The sequence below is a fragment of the Prionailurus bengalensis genome, chromosome A3, assembly GCF_016509475.1.
Source record: "Prionailurus bengalensis isolate Pbe53 chromosome A3, Fcat_Pben_1.1_paternal_pri, whole genome shotgun sequence".
Classification (NCBI taxonomy): domain Eukaryota; kingdom Metazoa; phylum Chordata; class Mammalia; order Carnivora; family Felidae; genus Prionailurus; species Prionailurus bengalensis.
Genome location: NC_057354.1, coordinates 43,619,666 through 43,647,126, shown reverse-complemented (window position 1 = coordinate 43,647,126; position 27,461 = coordinate 43,619,666). Strand labels below are relative to the sequence as shown.

Here is a 27,461-nt window from a genome sequence, read left to right as displayed (position 1 = left end):
TTCTCCACAGAAAAATACATACAAGTGAGAAATAATTTTGATATCCTTCATTCCTATAATTAACATAGACCTATGTGACTGTAAGGATTGTGCTATATAATATGGTAGCCAGTAACCACAGGTAGCCATAAATTGAATTCATTTCTTCATTCAAGTCTTAACAGTCACGAACTGACAAGTGGGTACTTTTACTGAACAGCAGATGTGGAATACTGTCACTATAAAATGTCCAGCAGCAGTAATCTAGGGCATGTATTTTCTTCCCTTACCCACAATCTAATAATGAGTAATAGTTCAAAGTAAAAGTCACTCAACTTGAAATTACTTGTTTGACTAGTTTTTACTCAGCTGATCACCATAAAAATCATGGCTCATAAAATTTACTCCTCATCAAACGAAGCTCAGAAGAATTTTATAGAAGAATGCCACATAAACTATCCATTTAAACCACTGAATCACGGTCTCTCAAGATTGTCTGACTCCCTATGATCATTAGTAAGCAGAACAGAAGGGCCATGACAGACTTCAGGGTGTATCTCTTCTCAGGTGACCAAAATACCTTATACTAAATGGAAATCAACTGTAAGGATTAGGACTTCACCACAATTTGATTTTTTTTTTTTTTTTTTAATTTTTTTGGTGTCATGAGTCTAGAGCCCCATAATTTGTTTTGGTCAAAGTTTACTTCTGGTGGGTAAATATCTATTTAACTATATATTGGAGCTGCTGTTGTTTGTTTTTTTTTTAACGTTTATTTATCTTTGAGAGACAGAGAGAGAGCATGAGTGGGGAAGGGGCAGAGAAAGTGGGACACAGAATCCAAAGTAGGCTCCAGGCTCTTAGCTGTCAGCACAGAGCCCGAAGTGGGGCTCGAACTCAAGAACTGCGAGATCATGACCTGAGCCAAAGTTGGATGCTCAACTGACTGAGCTACCCAGGCGCCCTCAGAGGTGCTATATTTTTAAACTATTGTCTCTTTTCTCCTTCAGTTAATATTCAGAATGAAAGACCTGCTATGGGAAAACCATTTAAAGGGTCTCTTTATTCTGGTGAGTCAATGAACTTTTGTTGTAGCCTTTGATTGTAAGCTTTAAAAACCAATCTTTGGCTATCAAGACATAATACAAAATCTGTAGTTAATACATGAACTGCTTCCTTCTCCCTACATCTGCCTCTCCCCCCAACTTCAGTTTTCTCATTAAATAAGACTAGCGCCTCTGTGACAGGCCAGGTTCCAAGAAGGACAAATAATGTTCTTACTATTCTAGCTTTCCTTGGGGGTGGAAGAGAAAGGCTTGTGTAGTTTCAGGCTCCTAGATTCTTCTGTATCTTCTATATATTTAATACTTGAAATGATCCTTGTTTCAAAGTGCTGGTGTCATCGAATGCTATTTTATAGAGCTGGCCACAAACTCCATCTGGTTCTTAGTTCGTTACTGAGCTGATTTCCTTTTATTGATCCCATTTATCTCAAAGTTACCCTTCTGATGGTTGCCCACTTGGAGAATCTCCAAACTGGTAGTTGAACTCTGGTGTCAGTAGTAGCTGACCTTCAATTCCTTTCCCTTGGTCCCATACTTTTGGCTTGGACACAGAAATCACTGAGTGGAGGTACAAAGTGAAAATACAATAGCTGAGATCCTAAAAAGCTAACTTTTGTGCAACAGTACACTGAATAACCTAATGTTTTCTCTATGGCTAACGATTAGGACTGGAAGTACTATTAGAACTGAGAACAATTATAATGGCTTTCTGCTTAGCCTAGACTAATTACACCATGATTTTAGAAGAGAATAAGGAAACAAATCTAAAATAGGACAAGAAAAGAAGAATGGTATCCTGCTCACAATGAAGTACGAATGGAGGGTTATGGATTATGGGACAGTTCTAGCAAATAATACTATTGAACCACAGAATGAAACTTGGAAGACTTTAACAAAGGATCAGTGAAAACATTCTCTTGAAGATGAGAATAATCTAACTATGCACTAAAAATCCTTGATAATAGTCATCATTTGCATTTGAGGTAAGTACAAAGGCATAATCCTCTGAAATAATATTTCTGACATAAGGAATTAATAATGTGCAGAAAAGAGATGTTCCACTCTCTTCCCCACTCTTCCCTAAGTGCTATTCCTGCCCCATCACTTTTAATTACTTCTCAATGAAACCACTGAGGAAAGAGAAAACAAATGGCAATAGTGAAGTAGATGTAAAAAATTTCCAATGAAGATCTTAATAACTAACTTGGAAAAGGGCATTTTTAAGCTCTAGCCATTATCATAGTATTTGGCAAATTTAGATTTATTGGCTTCTTTTTCCATGAACCATCACAAGTCTTGAAGGCTTCAGAAGGTGGTCTTCCAGAAGTTCTAAGTATTTATCGAAGAATGGATTTCAGTATTAGCCTTACCTGCTTCATATTCCGTTGGCTACTCTACCATTATAAATTTAGTCTTCATAGATAAAAAAATATTTTTTCATAGCAGCTAGTCTATCCATTATTGTGAAGTTTGTTTTCAAGGGTATTTGATATTCCATCACGAATTAAATTATTTGCTCTCAAAGTAACTTCATTTGCAAAATGTCAGTAAAGTTCCTAGCTCTCTTAAAATTCGAGCCACTCTGTCATATAAATACAGTTAGATGGTGAAATCTCACCACCTTCATGGCAGTCGTCAAAAACCTTTAAAAAGAAAAAAGTTTACAATCAAATGAGAGTTTTAAAATTATTATAGGTAAAGTCTTAAGTGTCAACTACAACTATACTTTTTGTTAACAACATATCCAAGACCCAACCATTCTCTAAAGCGGTATTAAAAGTGACACTTTGAAACTGAAAGAGACTAGAGCTGTAATAGGACCTGCTGTGTGATTATAGTTAGTTAATGAGAGACCTCTCACTGTAGCACTAAGATGACATGTTCTGCCCACTGGCCCAAAGGCTATTGGCAGGTAACAGGGATACAGGAAAGCAGATCTGTATGTGTGTTTGACTAGGCAAATGTTTCGTGTTTAACTACATTCTTTTTTGTGAAGGGTGCTAAGCAGAATTCCCAATATGCTCGCTTTTTTCCCTAGGAGTTGACACGAGCATACAGACAGCTTAGGCATATAGACAAGGGCCAGTATAAAGAAATAAAACAGCAGCTGTGAGGGCCGGGACAGGGCCTGCAGCACACAGCTGGCAAGCAGTAAATGGGAACAGATGGATGGAGAGTGCTGGGGCATGCTGCAGGGGAAAGCACATCTCTGGGTTTGAATCCTGATTCTTCTAAGCTGTATATCTTGTATCTTCCTTAGCTTCAAGCTTATGCAGAAATAACACCACTAGCTCCAAGGGACAGGAGGAGATTAAATGAGACCACATAAATCTTCAAGAACATACCTGGCCTGTGACACGTTCTCAGCAAATCCTATTTCCCTCCCTACTTAGGTTAAATGATTAGCCCTCGTTAAAAATTGTCCATTATAGGGCCAAACCCAGAAAAACAATTTCCCTAACCTGGTTATTCTAAAAAGGAATGTAAAGCCATGACTTGTTCATCAAAGGCCTGTCATCAAAGTTTACGTGGAGGTTTGAGCAGCTGTTGGTCAACTCTGAGAATCAGAAAACTGGGGTGTGCTTGCTGGTAAGTTATGTGGCATTTGCACTTGGTGGCAGTCAGGTGTGAAATGAAGCCACTTTAACTCACCGGGCAGAGTCCGCAGGGGGCCCGGACCAAACCTGTGGGCGGGATGATAGGATTGACTGCTCTATACAGTTTCATGTGTCCATCCACACTTCCAACTGTGCCTTCTTTTGCAGCGATGATAGTCATCTCTACTTTCCCGTCATAAATGAGTGTATTTAAGATAGTTTCAATGTCCTCCATGGACAATTCTACCTGAAAAGGGGACACATTAGAAAGGACACAGAAACCACAAGAAGACATCCTATCTGAGGGTGTTTAAACAGTAAGGGTCGCAACTCCGCCACGAATGGGGAAGCATTGCGCCGATGGGTGATTTAAAGCACAGAGCTGAACAACAGCCCAAGCTAGCACAAAGCACTGAAATGCTAAGGACAGAACTCTAACCTCATCTGAATTTGATACTTTCTTTCTATGTTTCTACCCTTAGGTAAAATCTGGAAGTCTTATAAAGTAACATTTCCTTACCAAGAACTTGATGTGGATTTATAAAATGTTCAAGCATAAAGTTATTTTAGATATCAAATTGTCCAAATTCCTAGTTTTTTATATAAATTAGAAATCTGTGTGGGGTATCTGGGTGGCTCAGTCAGTTAAGTGTCTGACTTCGGTTCAGGTCATGATCTCACGGTTCATGAGTTCAAGCCCCGCATCAAGCTCTGTGCTTACAGCTCAGAGCCTGGAGCCTGCTTCAGATTCTGTGTTTCCCTCTCTCTCTGCCCCTGCCCCACTCACGCTCTGTCTCTCTCTCTCAGAAACGAATAAACATTAAAAAAATTTTAAATAAGGGGCACCTGGGTGGCTCAGTCGGTAAACGTCTGACTTCAGCTCAGGTCATGATCTCGCAGTTCATGAGTTCGAGCCCTGCATCGGGCTGTGTGCTGACAGCTCAGAGCCTGGAGCCTGCTTCAGCTTCTGTGTCTCCCTCCCTCTCTCTGCTCCTCCCCCACTCACACTCTGTCTCTCTCTCAAAAATAAATAAGCATTAAAAAAAAAATTTTAAATAAATGAGAAATCTGGGGTCTAGGAAGTGAAAACAGCTTGCCCAAATGGCCGATTAAATTTCTTCTCTGATTCTGAAAAGCATCCAGCACTATGTCGTTATATAGGTCTTCAAAAGAATATGCTGATGACGCTACTCGCCTCTTACAAGTTGGATAATACCAGTAAGTGACAACTGATGCTATTGAGGTTTGTCATCTATGTTGAAATGTCCCTGAGAAAGTCAAGACCTTGTCAGAAGAGACTTTTGAATTTTGGGAGTGCAGTGCACTGCCAGGCCTCTACACTGCTGCTCTATATGCCAAGCTTAAGTATATACAGATCACACAGTGCCTGATGGCAGGACAGTCACCTTTGTCTAAATGGCTTAGGACAGTGCTTTCCGAAAGTGGATTCTGCACAATGTTCATAGGTATCACCTCAAAAAAGGGTCTGGGTCAAATATGTTCAGAATACATTGTAAACTATACCCCTGTGATGAAGAGTAACTTTAAAAAATTAAAATGAAGGGGCGCCTGGGTGGCTGTCTGTTGAACTTCTGACTTCGTACCAGGCCATGATCTCATGGCTCGTGGGTTCGAGCCCTGCGTAGGGCTCTGTGCTGACAGCTCAGAGCCTGGAGCCTGCTTCAGATTTTGTCTCTCTGCCCCTCCCCCACTCATGATCTGTGTCTTTCTCTCAAAAATAAACATTAAAAAATTTTTTTTTAAATAAAAAATAAGATGAAAATTCAAAACCCAAGCTCTCACCTTACTGATCCCCAATTCACAGATGTACTTCCATACTTCATGTGATGAGGCAAATGAACTATTTCTTTGTATCATTGGATTCTGTTTGCTTTCTCGTGCTGTTTCTGCCTATAAGGGTAGAAACACAAATCTCAGCATAGTGTTTTCTGAATACAATTTATATAGTCTGAAAATCAACAATGGAATATACTGTTTAGTAAAAATTATCAACTTCACCATTTTCAAGTCCTATAAAATACGATATAAACTTTTTAAAAAAGATTTGCAGTGATGTGTCCTCAGTTATGCCTCACCTTGGTTTGTAGAAATTTAAAACACTGTTGGTTAAGCACCTCTACAAATTCTGATTCAAAATCCTGGTCACTGTACCAGGCTCCACCAGTCACAGACCGGTCTGGCTGCAGGTTATAGAGCATATATACTTTCTTTTTTGAGGCCTAGGAAAAAACATGCACAAGCAGATGTGGTTATAAGATAAATAAGTCTTCTGAAACTAAGATTAAAAAAAAAAAACTCAAAACTTTGTATTTTAGAGCAGTTTTAGATTTATACAATTATTGTAAAGATGGTACATTTACCTTGTGCTCAGTTTCCCCTCTTATTAGCATCTTACATATTAGTAGGGTACATTTATTACAGTTAATGAACCAATATTGATACATCATTATTACCGAAGTCTATACTTTACTGAGATTTCCTTAGTTTTCCCCTAATGTCCCTTTTCTGGGTCAAGAACCTATTCAGGATACCACACTACATTTACTTGGTATGTTTCCTTGGCAATTTCTGGTTGTGACAGCTTCTCAGACTTTCCTTGTTTTTGAGAACTTGCCAGTTCTGAGAATTACTGGTTGGGTATTCTGTAAGATGCCTTTTGACTGGGATTTGTCTGATGTTTTTCTCAGGACTAGACCAGGAAAAAGACCACAGAGGAAGTGCCCTTCTGACCACATCCCATCAAGGGTACTCAATCATCACCAAGTGATGATTGATCACCATCACTAAGACTTTTCGGTGTTGATGTTAACCTTGATCATGTGGCTTGAGGTAGTGTTTCTCAGTTTTCTCCACTGTAAACTTTCTTCCCTAGCCTTGCCATGTTTGGAAGGAAATCAGTACACAGAGCCCAAACTGAAGGAGGGAGAGTTACGTTCTACTACCTAAATTACCTGGAACTCTTCTGCACAGGAGGTTTGTCTATTCTGCCTCTTTCCACTCATGGGAAGATGGGTCATTTATTTATTTCAACATTTATATCAGTATGGACTTAGGAAGATTTATTTTAGACTTTGGGTTACAATCCAATACTACTTCAGTTTGAAACCTTGAAAACATTGTGTGAATGAAAGAAGCCTGATGCAAAAGACCACATACTGTATGATTCCATTTATACAAAATTTCCAGAATAGGCAGATCTGTAGAGACAGAAACTACATTAGTGGTTATCAAGGCCTACCGGCAGGGATGCAGAGGACTGACTGCTAGTGGGGTCACATTTCACGGGTGATGAAAATATCCTAAAATTACAGCAGTGTGATGGTTGCACAACTTTAGGAATATACTAAAAACTACCAAACTGTACACTTTAAACAGATGAATCTTCTGGCATGTCAATTTTATCTCAATAATAAGGCTGTTATTAAAAATAAAGGTGGAGAAGAAAGAGTGGCAAAGTGAAGGTAGGTGATCGGTATGTGGAGACTTGTATTATTGGCTCTACTTTTGTGAAAATTTGAAATTATCCATTAAAAATGCAGAAGGGAGATAATGGTATAAACTAGGGATTGGTAAGGCAAAAATACTATTTGATAAATAAAATCTCTGATGAACATTGAATTCTTATTTGCCAAAATCTGTGTTCAAGCAAACTTTAGGGGGAATCTTGGCTCTTCTGATACCTAAGTCAGTGCAGTCAGCAGCTGGTGTCCCTGAAGCAGCCAGCTCTGGAGTGGAAGCCCCTGGAGGAGGTAATAGGGCTGGGGTGGGATGAGGAGAAAAAGAAACACCATGTACTGGAACAGACAGGGCAGAGATCTTTCTCTGACTTGTTTACTCACGTATCCCAAGCACTACAAGAGTACCTGGTACACAGCAAACACACAATAGCTATTTGTTGAATGAGTAATCTAATATGCCAGGATGGAGTAAATTATCTTACACACTGGAAATCCAGGAAAAATGCTCATGATTCCAAAAATTCTTTACTGAAGAGTAAAGTGGTTTTAGCTTTAATGGCAGGTGAGACACAAAGAGTTAATTAAGCAGCGATAAATCTAGGCAACATCTCCAAGCCAATCTAACTTGAGCTTAATTTTTAGAAATCGTTTTGACCAGTAGTTTTAAATGACACAGCTTACAGAACAATAAAAATCTTGAAACGTACTTGGACCAGAACATATACAATGACCACTTGGGGGAAGAAAAGAGAAAACTACTCACTGCCACAGACTTAACAGCTTTGATAAGCTTTTTACTTTCCAAATTCTTTAGAATTTTGTTAATTTCTGTTAATGGCAAGTTACTTTTGTATCGGATATCTCTGCTCCATATTCCTATAAGAAAATAAAGTAAAATGAATTCAACACCGTAGGATGTGTGTTTACAGTCCTACTGCTGTATCTCATGCCAAAACTATAACAAAGTATGTATATATATGTATATATCCCTAGAGCACAGCTATAGAGAAAACAGTGACTTAGAGGTAAGAATCTCAGATAACATAACATATAAAATGTTAAGTTATGTGCTCTATCTTCTAACCAGAAATTTCTTGGAATCCTAGCATGGCACCTTTCTAAAAACACTGAAGAAGATATTTTTTTAATGGAAGGAAAGAATGGTACTGAATTGACTTACATTGTCTCTTCCATCCCCTTTTGCATCCCAACTTCTGTTTCCTATTATTTTTACTTTAGATTTGTATTTTTTTTTTAATTTATTATTTTTTGAGAGAGAGCTCAAGTCAGGAGGGGGCGAGAGGGAGGAAGAGAGAGGATGCCAAGCAGGCTCTGCGCTGTCTGCACAGAGCCCAACTTGCGGCTTGATCCCATGACCTAGGGATCATGACCTGAGCCAAAATCAAGAGTCAGATGCTTAACTGAGCCACCCAGGCGCCCCTACTTTAGATGGTATTTAGATTGTAACTTAAGTTTGGGCCAAGGTCAGTCGCCACTGTCAGCGTAGAGCAAAAAATACTTTATGTAAGCATCTGTGTGCATGTATACCCATTACGTATACACGAAAACTGTATTTAAGAGATGAAAAATGGAAGACTGGGGTTCTCACAGCCACCAAAAGCCCTGTGCAGGAGGCTATGGTTTCTCTCTGTTTTAAATGCTTATTTATTTAGTTTTGAGAAAGAAAGAGAGAGAAGGAGGGGCAGAGGGGGAGACAGAGAATCCCAGGCAGGTTCTGCACTGTCAGCCCAGAGCCTGACACGGGGCTCGAACCCACAAACCGTGAGATCATGACCTGAACCTAAGTTGGACACTTAACCAACTCAGCTACCCTGCCGCCCTGGTTACTCTTTTAAAAAAGGCTTGTATATGAAATTTTGTATAAAACATGTTACCCTATTTTCTTCCCAGCACAGAGGCATAATGAGATAGGAAGAAGTTTTTAAGATAGGGAATGCTTTTTTCATGAATCTATTTTTAAAATATTAATTTAACTTCTAATAAATATAAGAATGATATGATTTCAGATTATATCATGGTTGATACATTGTTGAAACTAGTATCAGTGACTCAAATCCTAAATTGTGATAACAGCAGTTTAGGTTGAATTCTGTAAGTGGGATAGAGAGATATCTAATAGTTGCTGAGGGACCTCAGTCAGGCACTGCCACACTGCACTAGACATCCCTCTGCTTTCTCCAAAAACCAGAGAGATGTTATTATCCATAATTTACAGATAAGAGGAAAAGGAAGAAACAAAGGCCTCCAAAGTTTAGAAAGAATTAAAAAACAAAACAAAAACAACAACTCCTTAAGTTTTAAGGATCATAATTTAGAAGTTCCTTTCCATCCCTGCCCATAGCCATCTAGCTCCTACCCTCCCTGGAGGCAGCAATGGCATCACTTCTGGGTGTCCCTCAAGCATACGCACGTTACACGTTTATGTCATATCTCCTCTTCTTTTAACATACATGGCAGCATTCTCTATACATAGATCTATAGCTTGGGAAGCCAGATCTCATTGCCTATTTCTGGACCTACAGACAAAGACCAGGAAGTTTTTTCCTGCTTCTTCCTTCACATGCTTACCTTTATTTCCTGCATCCTCTATGATTTGATATACCAGTTTTTCTTGGTTATCTGATCCTTTCATTTTACTGCAGGGGAATAAAGTAGAATTAAAAAGGCAAAGAGATACAGGATAATCTAAGAATCTACATAACTACTTGAATTAGTGAACAAGGTCATCACATTGACTTATTTACCAAAAGAAGGGCTTACCTTAAAAAGAATGAGACAGGGCTGTATGTACCAGAATGAAAAGATGTCCAAGATATAGTAAGTGAAAAAAACAAGTTGCAAAACAGTATGGATAGCATGATCCCATTTTTGTTAAAAAAAAAAGAAAAAAAAAGAAAAAAAGAGATTATATATATAGTATATAAATATATAATCATCTCTATATATTTATATATATACCTGGAAGAAAGGACATATACCAAATTATTAAAAGCAGTCATCTCTGAAAAATGGAACTCATGACAAGAGGCCGGAATGGTATGCAGGACAGATTACATTATGCAATTCTCTATTGACTTTTTTCCCCAAAACCATAGATTATGTTCATAATAATTAAAGTTTCTAAAAATAAAAAATTGGGTGCTTACCCAGCATTCTGAGAATCCTTTATTCTATACAGAAGGCCTGTATTGCTCCTTAAGAGATCCAACTGACCCTAAAGTTTTTTTAAACAGAAAATAATAATGAATTATTTTGGAGCTATTTTAAATCAATCACAAATGTTAATGTATTCTTTAAAAGTTTACACAAACCAAAACATCCTGCCTTGCAGTTATTTGTTAGTTCCTCACTCAAGACTTCGGTCTTTGTCTACATATCACATGTAATATATTTTCAAAAACTTAGCGCTTTATGTTACCATTTTCCAAATTATATGCTGGTGTCCTGGCTTGGTTATATGACCAATGCATAAATAATTTTGAAGAAGCAGCTTTAGAATAATAAATAAAAATCCATAGTCAAATTTGAATAAATTCAATCAGTATATGTAATGTAAAGATAAATAATTTATATAAACAAGAAGTTCAAATAAAGGCTAACATGCATAAATCTATAACATGATGATTAACTAAACCTGACAAAATAGTGACATTTAGTGATTTGTGTGATTTCTGTTGTATTACATGAAAATTAGAAAGGTCAACCAATGAATAAAAGATGCAATAGTTTTGGTTTTATATAACAAATCAAAAGTAAAGTAAAGCATGTCTGGCGTGCTTTTGAAATTCCTTGGGTGTGAACTCTGGAGCACTCAGGTGGCCATATTATGGGATTTCTGGCAGTTTGGGGAATCCATGGCTGGGAGAGGCCCCACTGCCGTGCATTGAGACTAGGATGACACATGACTTAGAAACAGGCTTACATACGGATGAACAGCAATAACCTCCCTCCCCGAACCCCACTAAGTAGGAAAATCGAACCACAAAGTTCCATTTGGAGGTCGTTTAATTCAGCCCATGAACATTTCCTGAAAACCCATACTGTGATCCATGTTTGGTGGGGGACAAACATGAATTCTAAAAGAGAATCACACAGCTAACATCAATGCTATCTTGTCGGCATCAACACAGAGGTAAGTTAAGGGTGGAATGGGCGCTCAGAGAAGCAGCTTTGGCCCAACCTGGGGGGATTTCAGGGAAGCTTTCTGGGAGACAATAGCAGAGCTGAAGGAAGAGCTGAAGGAAGAGCTGAAGGAGAATGAATAATTTTCATGTAATACAACAGGAGTTAGTCTGTGAAGAAATGGAAGAAGGGCATTCTAACCAGTGAAGACAAAGGACCTGAGGCGTGATGTGGCAGGGAACCAAAGACAATCTGTTCCCCTGAACCCTAACTTTTGAGGCAGAGTGGGTGAGGAAGGTAGGGGCTCAGTGTGGTAAACCCAGGAGTGTGGACTTGAATCTGTAGTGTTGAGAGGATTCTGGGTCAAGAATGACTTGGTCAGATCTGTATTATGATCAAGGGGTGCCTGAGTGGCTCAGTCAGTTAGGCATCCAACTCTTGTTCTCAGGGTCTTGATCTCAGGGTCGTGAGTTCAAGTCCCACATTGGGCTCTGTGCTGGGTATGAAGCCTACTTAAAAAAAAAAAAAAAATCAGGCTGGCTGCACTGAGGCAGATGGAACCAGGAGAGCCCGTTAGAATATACTGTGATAGTCCAGGAAAAAGCCAAGAGCCTGAACACATGCAGAGGTAGCAGGAATGGAAAGGAGGGAACAAATCTGAGAGCTGTTTATGAGCTAAAAGCAGCAAGCCTTTGTGATTTACTAATAATTAAAAGTCATCATAGCTCCACCACTGCTTACAACCTGTAGACCACAGGCCTGGCAGTAGATGGGGCTGCAGAGATGGCGAAAGAGAGGGAGGTACTGAGGAGGATTTTCAGACAGAAGGCAAAGGGCTCAAAGGGTAGTCAGAGGACAAAAACAGTTTCAGTTGCCACAACCTCCAGCATCCCTTCCACTATCCCTCCTGGAGCTGAGTCCTTCACCATGGTGAACTGATTAGAAATCACCAACAGTACTAGAACAGGGCGAGCACTCCGGCCCACTGCTTATTTTTATAAATAAGGTTTTACCGGAATGCAGCCATGCTCATGTGCTTATGAATGGTTCATGGCTACTTTCCTGCAGAGTTGAGTAGTTATGACAGAAACCTTATGGCCTGCAAAGCCTACGACGCATACTATATGGCACGTTACAGAAAGTTTTCCAGCCATTGAGCTAGAAGGTCGAAGGGAGTAGTTTAACAGAACGTTCACCTGTCCTCAAACTTCCATGAGTCCTTAGTGTAGAAATCTTTTATTCAATTTCTACTACAACCAAAATGAAATGCTTTCAAGACATGGGAGTTTTGATGATGGAGAAATGAAAGGAGAAATAGGCAGATTTAGAGGATGGGGTGCCACAAGGTGGGGTGTTTTGGGACAGTGTAGGAGAATGATATTAGGGCCCCAGGAGAAGAGAAGAGAGAAGAGCAGGTAGAAGGGCTTCAACGAAAAACCCCACTGCAGCGTAACTAGACTCATTCCTGCCTCCTGACATGCTCAGAGTGAGGAGTGAGATTGTGGAGAATGAAACCCTAAGGAACCGACTCTGTGATAACCTGCAGAAAAACCAGATGGGGCATATTTCATAGGCAATGGCCCAACACCAACAGCAGGAAGCAAACAGAAGGTGAGAGCAGACTAGGCCTATGTGCCCCGTGTCTCACGATGACAATTAGGTTAACAAATACAACAGTTAAAACAATACATTTATTTCATTCTTCTTGTAAAATGATGTGTAATTATTTCTTCTTTCCTCAGTTCGGGCAGTCTGAGCTGTTTCCTGGTTTGAAGTCTTAACCTAACACACTTGAGAATGGTTTCACATCTACGTAACAGGAAGTAATGACAGTCCATAGCACATAAATAATTACATCAACTAGTTGAATTTGCCTTACCATGGACAGCAGTCTATTGATGGCCACTGCCCGCTGCTGGGCTTCTATATGAGGCATTTCATTCTGAATTACTTGGTCTGTGATTCCATGAGGGAACTGGTGACATAATTCTATAATCCTAGGAACAAAGGCAATAATGATTTTATTCATGTTCTAACCCATTTCAAGAGGCAATGAGGGAAAAATACAAGCAGAATGGTTTGAAATTGTGCCTTTTTTCACATTTGGCAGATGATCTAGGTTTCTATGATGGTTGTGAATCAACGCATGTTAGAAATTGAGCAAGATAAAGTACATGTTTACATAATTACTACTATTTAAGGGAGTGTTTCTTTTCCTCACTAATATGAACTTTAAATTAGAAAAGTCAAATGAAAACAAACACAAAATATATTAAAGCTGGGGCTTCAATTTTCTCAGACAGAACAACTATGACAAAGTTAATATGCAGTGCATTGGGCAGTCATAGTCTGCAAGGAGGCAAACCAGACACGTCTGGTGGGAAGACAAAATTTGTTATGCCAATTAACCACAACTGGGTCTGCTTTGGGAATTATCTATACCAAACAAAAATCAACCAAACTATCCACCTTGTCATAGGATCATCGTACATGTTTTCATAAGTTTGAGAAAGTCAAGGTCTTTAAAACTATGTGGTAACCTGAAAATATAAAATTAGGAGAGGCTTTAGGTGACCTAAACTCTCAAAAAAAATTTTTTTTTGTTTTATATTTGAGAGAGAGCGTGAGCAGGGGAGGGGCAGAGAGAGAGGGAGTCACAGAATTTGAAGCAGGCTCCAGGCTCTGAGCTGTCAGCTCGGAGCCCCACATGGGGCTGGAACCCATGAGCGGTGAGGTCATGACCTGAGCTGAAGTCGGAGGTTCAACCGACTGAGCCACCCAGGCGCCCCGACTTTTTTAAAGTTTTTTTTTTTATATATAATGTTTTACCTTATATTTGAGAGAGAGAGAGAAAGAGCGTCAGCAGGGAGGGGCTGAGAGAGAGAGACACACAAAATCTGAAGCAGGCTCCAGGCTGTGAGCTGTCAGCACAGAGCCCGTCGCGGGGCTCGAACCCACGAGCCGTGATAGGTAACCTAAAACCTTAAATACTGCACGGAAACCATTTGGCTTCGTGTTGCTTCAAAAATCCAAACTGCATCCTAATTTCGCCCAAACATTCTGTCGTGGGAGTTCCCTTAGCGACAAGACCGATCCTGGATCAGAGTACAGTACGTATCTACAAGTACTACGGGAAAAACGCCAAGTCCTCTCTGGGCGTCGGTTACCTTAATGTAGGAAGAAAACACATCATCACAACTTTCCGAACAGCACCGGCGCAAGATCGGATACGTCAAGTTGCAAACTGTCAAGCTCGCCCGGAACTTCTTAAGAAGTCTGCGGTCCAGGGATGGGAGGGAGGCTCCAAACCCCACGAATCCCCTTCCTGTGCGCGCAGGTATCTGCCGACGGTGCCCGTGGAAGGGGTCCGCCTGCCCAAACGACCAGCCGCCTGAGGGGGGCTCCAGAGCGGGGAAGGAGCCTCACTCACTGGTTTACCTGTTTTCTATTTCCACGGGATCCGCGTCGGGTGGCTGTACCTTCACCTTCACCTCAGCCATCACTGCCCAGTTCCCGTCCCTCGTGGGAAGAGATGTTCGGAGTCGCGGGTTACCCAGCTGGGGAGCGAGGAAACCGGGGAAAGAAAGCACCAGGTTTGGCAACGGGCCTTCTTCCTCGTGTCGCAGCCGGTCCTTACTTGTTCTGTCGGCCTGAGGTGGCCGAGCCGCGCCTGATCCGCTACGTCTTATTCTTGTTTTTCAGAAGGTCAATGCCTGTCGGACCAACGAGTCTGGTTCCCTCACTCTGTGTTGGGATGTCACCTCTGAGCATTTTCCAACCTCTGTGAAGCCATATTCTCACAGACCTGCAGTGAAGCCTTTAGGAAAGGCGCGCGAGGCCGGTACCAGTCCCCCGACCAAGCGGCAGAGGCGGGGTTGGTTGCTAGGAAGTCGGTGTCCTCCAATCACCTGCCCGGCTCTCAGTGGGAGGGGCGCGGCTCGCAGCGTCTGTGGAAACCCAGGAGGCAGCAGAGGAGACGGCAAGAGGTGGTGAGCGGTGGGCTGCCTGACTGGGGACAGTGGCGGTACCTCGGTGATGCCAGTCCGGGTTCTGGTGGTCGAAGGAAGAGAGGGAGCAGGAGGAGAAGGGCCTCCCTCACTCCAGCCGAAAGGAAGCGGGCGTCCCTATCTGCCCCTGATGGACAGGGACTGGGACCGGACGGGGTTCCGGATCCGGGAGGCGAGGGGGCGGTCTTGATGGGAGGATTTGATGGGTGAGGGGTGCTGTTGACCCTACACTGCTGTTTGGGCCTAGCATGGTGGTCTACTTCTTGATCCTCTTCGCTTGGGGCCCACAGGCCGCCCCAGCCTCCCAAGGGGTAGCTCCTACTTGCTGCGCGTGTTATTCCTTCCCCTATATATATAAATATACACATTTATAATATAATATATTTAAACATATATATTTATAATGTGATATAAATATATATTTATAATATAATATATTTTTTATATATGACTAAATTTTCAACTTTAAAAATTTTAATTGCCTCTTACTTAAGTGGAAAAATGAGAAACGGCACCTTCTTCTTCCCTCCTTCTCCCTACCCCCCGCCCCAGTCCAGCCACCCTTCTGTAGAGGATATTACTCTAAAATCGGCATCTGCAATTTACATTTGTAGCCTTTGACCTGGAACTATCCAACCAGGCATTAATTTCACTTCTTAAATTTATTTATCCAAGTTTTGGGAATATAGTCTGTGACAAAATTCAAGCCACAAGCTGTTCAGGGCAGCATTATTTACAATTACCAACCAAAGCTAAAAAGAAACTAGTAATAGCCTAAATTCCCAACCACACAATGATAAGATTATATAAGTATATGGAAAACTGTAAATAATAGAGTGAGAGTGCAAGAAGTATACTGTAAAAATGTAATGAACATATAGATTATAACTGAGTGAGACTATATATCCATAATCACTGAAATTTAAGGGGTGCCTGGGTGGCTCAGTCTTGAATGTCCCAAAGGTCATGATCCACTCAGGTCATGATCCCAGGGTCATGGGATGAAGCCCAGCACTGGGTTCTGTGCTGAGCGTGGAACCTGCTTAAGATTCTCTCTCTCTCTCTCTCTCTCTCTCTCTCTCTCTCTCTCTCCCCCTCCCTCTCCCCCTCCCTCTCCCCCCCCTCTCCCTCTCTCCCTCTCCCCTCCATCTCTCCCTTTCTCAAAAAAAAAGTTATTGAAATTTGAAAAGGTGACAGATGTAAATGGTTGTTGTATTAAGGTGACGGTCGTTTTTCCCCTGTATATCCTTTATGTATTAAGAATCATACTCCCTCCCACAGAAAAAGATCAGTAAGGCCTCCATACTTGTACTTAACTGTTTATACAGTAGATAGAGTGGGAGACTTTTTTTGTTTATTTATTTATTTTGAGAGAGAGACAGAGACAGAGAGAAAGAGAATGTGAGCAGGAGAGAGGCAGAGAGGGAGAGAGAGAATCACAATCAGGCTCTATGCTAACCACTTGGGTCTTGATCTCACCATCAGTGATCTCACCATCATTACCTGAGCCAAAATCAAGAGTCAGACCCTTAACCAACTGAACCACCCAGGTGCCCCTAGAGTGGGAGACTTTTTGTTCATTGCTCACTGTTTGTATCTGTTCCAGCTTCCTTTCAGCTGAGGCATGATACTCTGCCATCCTTCTAAAATTTCTTTGCAGCTCTCAAATGCAAGAACCACTTGGCCACAACAGTAGGGCCTTGAATGTGGAGCTTTCCCAAAGGAGTTGGCTCTAAATTAACATTTCATGACACGTACAGAGTTACTCTGCTCCTCTTGTGTGATGAGTTGCCCTGAATCCAGGAGAGGTGGCACATTAATAAGAGGCAGGAAAGGGTGATAGTGATCTAGGGGGGCCTCAGATCAGATCATGAGTAATGGTCTCTGTTCTGATGTACCGTAGTCTCCCCTTATCTGCAGTTTTGCTTTTCATGGTTTCTCTTACGTGCAGTCAACTGGGGCGTGGACGCAGATGATCCTTTTCCTGATGTTAGAAGGTCAGTAGTAGCCTAACGCTACATCACTGTGCCTCAGTCACTCACCCTACTTCATCTCATCATGTAGGCATTTTATCATCTCACATCGTCACAAGAAAGGTGAGTACAGTACAATAAGATATTTTGAGAGAGACTACATTCACATAACCTATTACAGTATGTTGTTGTAATTGCTCTATTTTATTACTGTTCTAGTTAATCTCTTACTGTGGCTAATTTATAAATTAAACTTTATCATATGTATGTATAAATAGGGAAAAACAGTATATACAGGGTTTGGCACTATTCATGGTTTCAGGCATCCACTGGGGGTCTTGAACATTTCCCCCATGGATAAGGGAGGGACTACTGTATTCGTTTAATTTGTTCGTGTACAATAATTCTATTCCTATATCCCATTTGTTCGTGCTCTTTTCCCAGAAGTGAGGTAAGTATTTTAGATAGTTAAAATTCCACATGAGACCTCAACAGAAAAAATGCATCTGAAGCAATAATTGTTTGAGTTAAAAACGAAATAATATTTTGAGGTGGTATTCTCTTTAGTTTTTAGTAGTTTTGCTGTATTTAAACAAGTGCTTCTCTTTGACTTTTGTATTCAAATGTAGGTGCCTATTGGAATTTATATTCATCCACCTTTTTTTAATGTAAGGAGGGAAAATGACTGCTGGTTCAGTGTGTGTCCCTCAGATCATACCACTGCGAGTGCCTCCACCTGGAAAAGCCAACCATGAAATTGATAACAATACACTTTTAGAAATGAAATCAGGTAAGAATCACATGTACTTGAAATTACGTAAAATAACATTGCCACATTTCTTATGTTCATCTCGTTGATTTCTCACTTTGCGTGCCTTCTACAATTAGGACCTTGGGGATTTTGTACAAGTCCCAAAATTTGCAATAGCATTGTACTTGATGGTTTATGGAGTCGTGTATATTTAAATTAAAATGGTTAGCTTTGAGGCATCTGGGTGGCTCAGTCGGTTGAGCGTCTGATTCTTGATTTCAGCTCAGGTCATGATCTCATGGTTATTGGGGTCAAGCCCCACATCAGGCTCTGTGCTGGCAGTGTGGAGCCTGCTTGGGATTCTCTGTCTCTCCTCTCTCTCTCTGCCCCTCCCCCTACCTGCACGTGCGTGCACTCTCTCTCTCAAAATAAAGAAACAAACATTTAAAAATAAATAAGTAAAATGGTTAGCTTTGACCAACGTTTCATTTGTTTCAGTACACAGTTGCAGCAATGCCTTGACTCACATTAGCCTAAATGACTTCCTTAGGATTCTTATTATTTTGCTGGGATAATAAATTTGACCTACGGGGGCGCCTGGGTGGTGCAGTCGGTTAAGCGGCCGACTTCAGCCAGGTCACGATCTCGCGGTCTGTGAGTTTGAGCCCCGCGTCAGGCTCTGGGCTGATGGCTCAGAGCCTGGAGCCTGTTTCCGATTCTGTGTCTCCCTCTCTCTCTGCCCCTCCCCCCATTCATGCTCTGTCTCTCTCTGTCCCAAAAATAAATAAACGTTGAAAAAAAAAATTAAAAAAAAAATTTGACCTACTAACACAGGTTTTGCAGTCAGGCATATTGGAGATTAAATTCTGACTTTGACAACTTCTAGTGATACATTACTGAGCCTTTCTGAGTCTGAGTCTGCGTTTTTTCATTGTTAGACAGTGAGAATATTATCAGCCATTAGACCCTGTGTCAGGGTCTGGCACATTAGTAATGCCCAAATAAATCTTAACATTATTACAGAAAGAAAGCAGTGAATACATTTCCTGGTAATGACAGGAATGTATATACGTGTACTCGTATATATATCTACATATATATGTACACATGTATGTGTGTGTGTGTGTGTGTGTGTGTGTGTATAAAATTAACATAAGGAGAAATTAAACCTTTGTTTTTAATTTGAGAGAGAAAGAGCACATGAGTGGGGGAGAAGGGCAGAGGGAGAGAGAGAGAATCTTAAGCAGGTACCATGCTCAGTACAGAGCCCAACATGGGGTTTGATCCCGCAACCCTAGGATCATGACTTGAGCCAAAATCAAAAGTCAGATGCTCAACCAACTGAGACACCAGGCACCCCTTTATTTTATTTTTTTTAAGGTAATGTCTGTGCCCAATGTGGGGCTTGAACTCACCACCCTGAGATCAAGAGTAACATACTGGGGCTCCTTGGGATTCTCTCTCCCTCTCTCTTTCTGCCACACCCTCACTCATGACTACGTGCTCTCATTCTCTCTCAAAATAAACATCAAAAAAAAAAACACAAAAAACAAAAAACAAAAAACAAAAAACCCAACCAACCAAACAAACAAACAAAAAAAGAGATCCATGTTCTTACCCAGCCGGGTGCCCTGGGAAAGTTTTATAGATAAAATATATGAGCAAATACTTGCTTTAAAGGATTTTGAAGTTCCAATTATATATTTCAATAAATAATGTGTAAAAACTATTTATCTATATTTTATGGTGACTCCTGTACTTCCTAGACAAATTCCAACTAAGAATACTTTATAATATACTACATCTTTTTATCTTTTTTAAATGTTTATTTATTTATTTATTTAAAAATTTTAATGTTTATTTATCTGTGAGAGACAGAGATAGAGCATGAATGGGAGAGGGACAGACAGAGAGAGAGAGACAAGAATCCAAAGCAGGCTCCAGGCTCTGAGTTGTCAGCACAGAGCCTGACGTGGGGCTCAAACTCATGAACCATGAGATCATGACCTGAGCTGAAGTCAGACGCTTAACCAACTGAGCCACCCAGGCGCCCCTTTAATGTTTATTTTTGAGAGAGAGAGAAACAGACAGAGAGTGTGTGCACACACAAGAGAGGGCAGGGGTGGGGCAGAGAGGGAGACACAGAATCCAAAGGAGGCTCCAGGCTCTGAGCTGCCAGTGGAGAGCGCGATGTGGGACTCAAACTCATGAACTGGGAGATCATGGCCTGCAGAAGCCAGATGCTTAACTGACTGAGCCACCCAGGCACCCCTACATCTTAAAAGCTAGTATTATTTTTTAAAATTCTCTTTATCTTAAAAGCTAGTATTATTGTTTAAAATTCTCAAGCTAAAATGCAGGGTTTTTTTTAAGTTTATTTATTTATTTTGAGAGACAGAGCGAGAGGGGGTGAGGGAGGCGCAGAGAGACAGGGAGAGAATCCCAAGCAGGCTCCGTGCTATCAGTGCAGAGCCCAGTGAAGGGCTAGATCTCACAAGCCATGAGGTCATGACCTGAGCCAAGAATCTGACACTTGAGGTGGAGAGTCCACCTGAGCCACCTAAGTGCCCCCAAAATACAAATTTTAAAAAATATGCCCATAGCACTTGGGATGATTATTAACAAATGATGATATGAATGATAGAGGATTCAAATTCCCTAATATTTAAAATGTTCAATAAATAAAGAGGTTGCACAATTTAATAACAAAAAGAATAATAACCCAATAGAAAAGTGGGCAAAAGATAGGAAAGGACATTTTATAGGAAAGGAAACATAGGTGTCTTTTAAACATACGGCAATATGCTTCCGCCCATCCCTTTGCCTACTTGCTAAGCAGACCTTATCCCCTGCTTTATTTACTCCATTGGATTTAGCCACCCCTTGATATCACATATATACTTGTTTGTTTACTGTTTGTGTGTCTTTTATAAACTAGAGGCTCTGTGAGAGCAGGGACTTTGGTCACTAGTTATCATCCATCACCACACAGTTACAATTTTTTTTTTCTTGTGATGAGAACGTTCGAGATCACCTCTCTTAGCAACCATTTTTGATCTTTTGAACTTTGAATTCTGTAAATTTATTACCTTTAAAATTCTTCCAAGAAGTGTAGGAATCATTCACCAAGTCCAAATAAAATATAATACCAGGATTTCTGAAGCAATGCTCAAAAAATAAAAACTTAGCTTCTGCTTTCTACATGGGTGTTGTGGTCTTAAAACTGAGCCCCACTCTATTTATATCGATGCCTTATTGGAGTGGCACAATAGCAAAGAGGTTCAAGAGCACGGGCTATGGATCCAGTGTAGCCAAAGTGAAACCATAACTCTGCTGTTATTGAATGACTTTCTTACCCTCCCTGGGACTCAGTTTCCTCATCTATAAAGTGGGTATAAAGTGGGACCTGTCATATAGGGTTGTACACACGCAATGAACTAATTCATATAAAGCACACTGCCTGGCACAGAGAAAGAATTCAATTATTGTTAGTTATTGTTACACATTCTTATAATATATTTAAAAATCTCAACTGACCCATGGACATTATTCAGAGACTTTGCTACTTTAGTGTTAATTACAGTTACCCTGTTTTGGGTTTTTCAGACACCCCAGATGTCAACATATATTATACGCTGGATGGCAGCAAACCTGAATTTCTGAAGAGAATCGGTTATCGTGAAAACAATACATTTAAGTATACGAAGCCTATTACTCTGCCTGATGGAAAAATACAAGTTAAAGCTATTGCAGTCTCTAAGTAAGTTAAGAGCATGGTGATTAAAATAACTGGTCAGATAATGACATTATTTTTTAATTTTATTTCTTCCTTTAAGAATAAGTGTTGTATTAGAAGGTCACTAAAGGGAAGGTAACTTTAATTTCAACATATATCTATAGCTTTTGTGTTTTGTTTGTCTTTTACTGAGGTATACTGTACAGTGTAGAAATCATGAGAATACAGCTTGATGAGGTGCTGTGTATATTAATATATATTAACACTGTTTTTCTTTTTTTTTTTAAGTTTATTTCTTTATTTTGAGAGAGAGAGAGCACAAGCAGGGAAGGGGCAGAGAGAGGGAGAGACAGAATCCTAAGCAGGCTCCACACCATAAGTACAGAGCCTGATGCAGAGCTCGAACTCAAGAAATGTGAGATCATGACCTGGGCTGAGATCAAGAGTTGGATGCTTAATTGACTGTGCCACCCAGGCGCCCCAACACTGTTTGTATTTTCAATTCCACGTTGGGATTTGGGGAAGGAAGAGCCTTTTCAGGGTTTGGGACCTTTGGAGTGGTTCATCAGACTTTGAAGAAAATACTGTTTTTAGTGGATGGTTCTTTTATTCCATAGGACACAGCCTACAACCACCACCATCATTCTCTATTTTATTTTGTATTGACTTAATCGACCTTCATGGCGACTGCCATTTTAATCTTTGGACATTAACTCCTTTATTCCTTTCTTTGTCCTTTCTTTCCTGCTTAAGGACTTTTTCTAATTTTCAAGTATAGAAACACCACTTAATTTTGAAACTGTGTGTTATAGAGAAAATAACTCAAATGCTTTGCCAGTCTGTGTGTCTGTGATAGAAGAATTCTACTGCACAGCAAGACAGGTTTAGCCACATTTTTGAAACACTTTTAAAGCCCCATACCCTGGATTTGCACAGGTACTTTATAAAAGTCTCTCCAGGCTCCCCCTGGTGGCTGAGCTACTGCATGGCTTTTGAGGAGAGCTACAAATTATACACAGATGACTGCTTTGGCGTTTGGAAATTTAAAAAAGAATACAATCAAATCAAAACAAAACAAAACAAAACACTCTTATACACATTATTGTTCTTAATTAAAGATTGGAAAAAATTGGCTTTTTTCACTTGCCAAACCACTTCTGTCAAAACAAGTCATCTCAAATATCATTAAAAACAAGCACAGGCAGGGCGCCTGGGTGGCGCAGTTGGTTAAGCGACCGGCTTCAGCCAGGTCACGATCTCGCAGTCGGCGAGTTCGAGCCCCGCGTCAGGCTCTGGGCTGATGGCTCAGAGCCTGGAGCCTGTTTCCGATTCTGTGTCTCCCTCTCTCTCTGCCCCTCCCCCATTCATGCTCTGTCTCTCTCTGTCCCAAAATAAATAAACATTGAAAAAAAAAATTTTAAAAACAAGCAGGGGCATCTGGGTGGCTCAGTCAGTTAAGTATCTGACTTTTGGTTTTGGCTCACGTCATGATCTTGTGGTTTGTAGGACTGAGCCCCATGTCCGGCTCTGTGCTAAGAGCCTCCTTGGGATTCTCTCTGCCCCTCCCCCATTCACACTCTTTCTTGCCCTCTCTCTCAAAATAAATAAACATTTAAAAAAATTAACAAGCAAAAAAAAAAAAAAAGAAAAAATTAACAAGCAAAATACTCTGGTGCTTAATGCTCTAAGGCAGCCCCTCTTATAAGTGGCAGGAAGTAATAATACGAAGTAGTAATTACTATGTAATTCAGAGGAGTTAATATAGCTTCCAAAAGAGTGTAAAATAAGGTCATTCTTTATGCATCTCCCCATCTTGCTCTGTGCCCACTTAACATCTGTCCTGAAAGCACTGTTAGTACTTCAGGTGAGCTCAGCTCAGGGAAGGTATTTATACAAAAATGTTTTTGAGTCTTCAAGACAGGAAAGAAATTATACTGCTTCACCTAAGCCTTTTTTTCTAGGTACTTAAGGTAATTAATTTCTTAATAGAGAGAAAAGGATTTGAAATGAGAGTGTTAACAATTGAAGGCCACTAAAATGTTAAGAGGAAAAATTATGGGGGTGCCTGGGTGGCTCAGTCAGTTAAGTGTCCGACTTCGGCTCAGGTCATGATCTCACGGTCTGTGGGTTCGAGCTCCGCGTCAGGCTCTGTGCTGAGAGCTTAGAGCCTGGAGCCTGCTTCGGATTCTGTGTTTCCATCTCTCTCCGCCCTTCTCCTGCTCATGCTGTCTCTCTCTCAAAAATAAAAAAAAAATTTTTTTTAAAAGGAGGAAAAATTATGGTCATGAAGTTTTGAGTGATATGGGAAAATATTTATGATATAAGTGAAAACAAATTAGGGTGTAAGAGTGCACTATAGTATTTTGACACTTTTTAGAAATGCGTTGTACCAAAAAAAAAAAAAAGGAAAAGAAATGTGTTGGAACAGAACTGGAGAAGGGCAGTGACCAGAGCTGAGTGAGCAGTAGGCAAGGAGGGCCCATTACACGGAGGCAGTGATCTCCCCTTTCCCTGAGCCAGACTGCCAGGGACACTGTGGATGCCTTTGTTTCAAAGGAGTCAGGTTAAGGGACAGCCCCAGTCCCTTGTGAACACACAAGCCATACGTTAGCATTCTTTGCCTCTGGTGATTCAGTCACTTTTTGTGTTGTTGTTGTTGATAATTTTTATAGCTTCCAAAATTTAACAGTGAGCATTGCTTTTGTAATATGCAGAAATAACACAGAATCTCCAAAATCATCATGGAACCAGTGCTTCTCAAGCTTGGCTGCTGAATCAGTTGGCTATTGCTGTATAACAAATCACCCTGACAGTTAGTGGTCTTAAAAGAAACATCATTTATTTGCTCATTATTCTGTGGATCAGCATTTTGGTGTGCATTCATCCGGGTAGTTGTTCTGCTGGCCTTGCCTGAGGTCACTGACATGGCAGCAGTAATTTTGGTCTCACCTTGAGCCCACTAGTCTAAGAAAGTTTGAGTCACATTTCTGGTGGTTGATGCAAGTCGTTGGCTGAGCCTTGTGTCTCCAGTTGGGTAACCTGAGTTTTTTTTCACTCAGTTCCAAAAGCTGTAAGAGAAACGGCAAGCCCTAATGCGCAGATGTTTTTCTAGTCTCTGCTTGTGTTGTATTTGTTAATGTTTCATTGACCAAAGTAAGTCATGTGGGTTGCCAATGTGTGAGGGTACTTTTATAAAGTACCTGTGCAAAGTCAATGTGTGAGGGGATTCTACAAAGGCACCAGGACACCACGGTGCAGATAGATAAGGCATAATGTCTCGGACTATTATTGTGACAGTCTACCACAGGTTGCCATCAGAGTCACCCAGGGAGCCTTGCAGAATCTCTGTGCCCAGGTCACACACTCCAGACCAACTAAACAACAATCTCTTGGGGGTGAGACCCAGGCATCAGTATTTTTGAAGTTTCCTGATGATTCTAATATGCAACCAAAGGTGGCAACTGACACATTAATGGGGGAAAAATGTTTCCATTTAGAGAGATTTGACCAATACAACTTTTTTGAAATACAGTAAAACCTTGGATTGTGAGTAACTTGTTATGCGAGTGTTCCACAAAATGAGCAAACATTTCTACTAAATTTTAACTTGATAAATGAGTGATGTCTTGCAATACGAGTAGTACGTGATGCCAAATGTCACATGATCACAACTGAGCCAATGGTTCTTGAAACTTGCTTTGATATACAAGTGCTTTGGACTACAAGCATGTTTCCAGAATGAATTATGCTCACAAACCAGGGTTTTACATATATGATATGTATATATGATATATATATATATATATATATATATATATATATATATTTAATGCTTGTTTATTTTTGACAGGGAGAGAGAGTGTGTACAAGTGGGGGAGGGGGCGGGGGGGAGACTGAGGGTCTGAGGCGGGTTCTGCACTGGCAGAAGAGAGCCCAATGTAGGGCTTGGATTCACAAACCATGAAATCATGACTTGAGCCAAAGTTGGAGGCCTAACTGACTGAGCCACCCAGGTGTCCCTGAAATATATATAGATATTTATATATGTGTGTGTGTGTATATATATATATATATATATATACATATATATATACACACATATATATATATATTTAATGTTTATTTTATTTTTGAGAGGGAGAGGGGCAAAGAGAGAGGGGGACAGAGTATCCGAAGTGGACTCTGTGCTGACAGCAGAGAGCGCGAACCAGGGCTTGAACTCATGAACCATGAGATCATGACCTGAGCTGAAGTTGGACACTCAACCACTGAGCCACCCAGGTGCCTATGAAATATATTTTTATTAAAGTGTCATATTCTAGAATGAAATAAAAGGACGTGTTTGCCTTCATGTGTCCTTATGTATATACATGAATTTTCACATCAGAGCATGGTCAATGAGGAACACAGGTGGACAGGAGGGGCTGGGAGCTTGGGGACATTTCAGCAAGCAGGGGTGGGTTTTAGGTTTTTAGTTTATTTATTTATTTAGAGAGGGAGGAGGAGGAATGGCAGAGAGATTGAGAGAGAGAGAGAGAGAGAGAGAGAGAGAGAGAGAGAGAGAGAGAGAATCCCAAGCAAGCTCTGTGTTGTCAGCACAGAGCCTGACACGAGGCTGGAACCGATGAACTGTGAGATCGTGACCTGAGCTGTATAATCAATAGACAGATGCTTAACTGACTGAGCCACGCAGGTGCCCCAGGTTTTAGGTTTTAATGGTTTAAATGGTTTAATGGTTTTAGGTTTTCATGGTCTAGTCCAGGGTCTGTAAACTTTCTGACATCTGTTTTGCTTCTTTAAAAGCCACCTTTATGGCCAGGAAATTCCCGCTTTGATATCATCATTGTTTTGAGAATGAACTTGGGTGGTTCTCCCTTCTTTGTCAGTTACCTTATATGGCGGTTAAGATAAATGGAGCTGCCCTGAGGTAAAAGTTGTCTTGAACTGAAGGTAGGTGGTTGGGGGAGCCAGAGTTCCCTAAGAAAAACCATTTTCCTTCCATGAGGGACATCCCAGTTTTACAGCAATGGAATGAAGTAAACTCATTAGCAGGTTACCAGGGCATGTCATGGTCATCCCTCTGCAGCCCTGTGCCGGATATAACGTGTGGAGGAAAGATCCAGATGTCATCTCCATAGGCAGCAACAAAGGCAAGAAGAACACTGCTTCAAGAAAGGTAGTTTGGACAGTGGGACAGAGGATGGAGGTTGTTGACCTTCAGATCTGGACTTTAATCCCAGTTCTCTTGCTCCTCTTTGTCTGACCTTGAATAAGTTATGTGGCCTTCTGATTCTCAGTTTCCCCATTTATTAAATGAAGTTAATAAAACTTAGTTGACAGCCATTGTGAAGATCAGAGGCAATACACTTGGCATCGCACATGTAGTAGCTGTTATTGTTGTTTGTTGCTATTCAGATTCTTAACAAAGGCCTAGCAGATTGCTGTTGTGTGACCCAACTCAAAAGGCATGCTTCTGTATTTGAAAAATCTCTGCCTGCCTGGGTAAGTGGTTTCCACTTAACCCCTTCATGTTCCTAAACCAGAGATTCTCAGTTGGGCATAATTGGGCCCCAAAGGGGACATTTTGTAATGTCTGGAAATATTTTTGGTTACCACATCTGGAAGTGGGAGTGTGCTGGTAGCATCTGGTGGGTGGAGATCAAGGATGTTGCTAACCATGTTGTGCACAGGACAGCCTCCTACGACAGAGTTATCTAACCTGAAGTTTCAGT

The 27,461-nt window shown here is 40.7% G+C and overlaps 2 protein-coding genes across 4 annotated transcripts in view; one reads left to right on the top strand and one right to left on the bottom strand.

Annotated features, from left to right (window-relative positions):
- Positions 1 to 1,022: 1,022 nt before the first annotated feature.
- POLR3F (RNA polymerase III subunit F) lies at positions 1,023 to 14,984 on the bottom strand. Of its 2 annotated transcripts, XM_043602965.1 has the most exons (10): positions 14,701 to 14,984; positions 13,142 to 13,259; positions 10,287 to 10,354; positions 9,901 to 9,921; positions 9,709 to 9,776; positions 7,883 to 7,995; positions 5,737 to 5,880; positions 5,444 to 5,551; positions 3,696 to 3,887; positions 1,023 to 2,686 (listed from the first exon to the last, which is right to left on the bottom strand). In XM_043602965.1, exons 1-10 carry the CDS (start codon positions 14,760 to 14,762, stop codon positions 2,609 to 2,611), a joined length of 972 nt encoding a protein of 323 aa, XP_043458900.1. In that variant the 5' UTR covers positions 14,763 to 14,984; the 3' UTR covers positions 1,023 to 2,608. The 2 variants fall into 2 exon arrangements, with proteins under 2 accessions (XP_043458900.1, XP_043458901.1); XM_043602966.1 differs by lacking the exon at positions 9,901 to 9,921.
- Positions 14,985 to 15,196: 212 nt separating this feature from the next.
- DZANK1 (double zinc ribbon and ankyrin repeat domains 1) overlaps positions 15,197 to 27,461 on the top strand; it is a 72,596-nt gene continuing 60,331 nt past the window's right edge. For both annotated transcript variants that reach the window (XM_043602964.1, XM_043602963.1), the window contains exons 1-4: positions 15,197 to 15,251; positions 17,221 to 17,365; positions 17,872 to 18,032; positions 21,600 to 21,753. In XM_043602964.1, the coding sequence (XP_043458899.1) occupies positions 17,924 to 18,032; positions 21,600 to 21,753 (263 nt within the window). In that variant the 5' untranslated portion in view covers positions 15,197 to 15,251; positions 17,221 to 17,365; positions 17,872 to 17,923. The remainder of the gene's footprint in view (positions 15,252 to 17,220; positions 17,366 to 17,871; positions 18,033 to 21,599; positions 21,754 to 27,461) is intronic.

What these genes read in the sequence shown, in the direction of transcription:
- POLR3F (XM_043602965.1), bottom strand. Translation starts at nt 14,762, where the DNA reads ATGGCTGAGGTGAAGGTGAAGGTACAGCCACCCGACGCGGATCCCGTG. An exon ending in CCCGTGGAAATAGAAAACAG is followed by an intron (nt 13,260 to 14,700) that starts GTAAACCAGTGA and finishes CTTTGTTCCTAG; the next exon opens with GATTATAGAATTATGTCACC. An exon ending in AAGGATTCTCAGAATGCTGG is followed by an intron (nt 9,922 to 10,286) that starts GTAAGCACCCAA and finishes TGGTACATACAG; the next exon opens with CCCTGTCTCATTCTTTTTAA.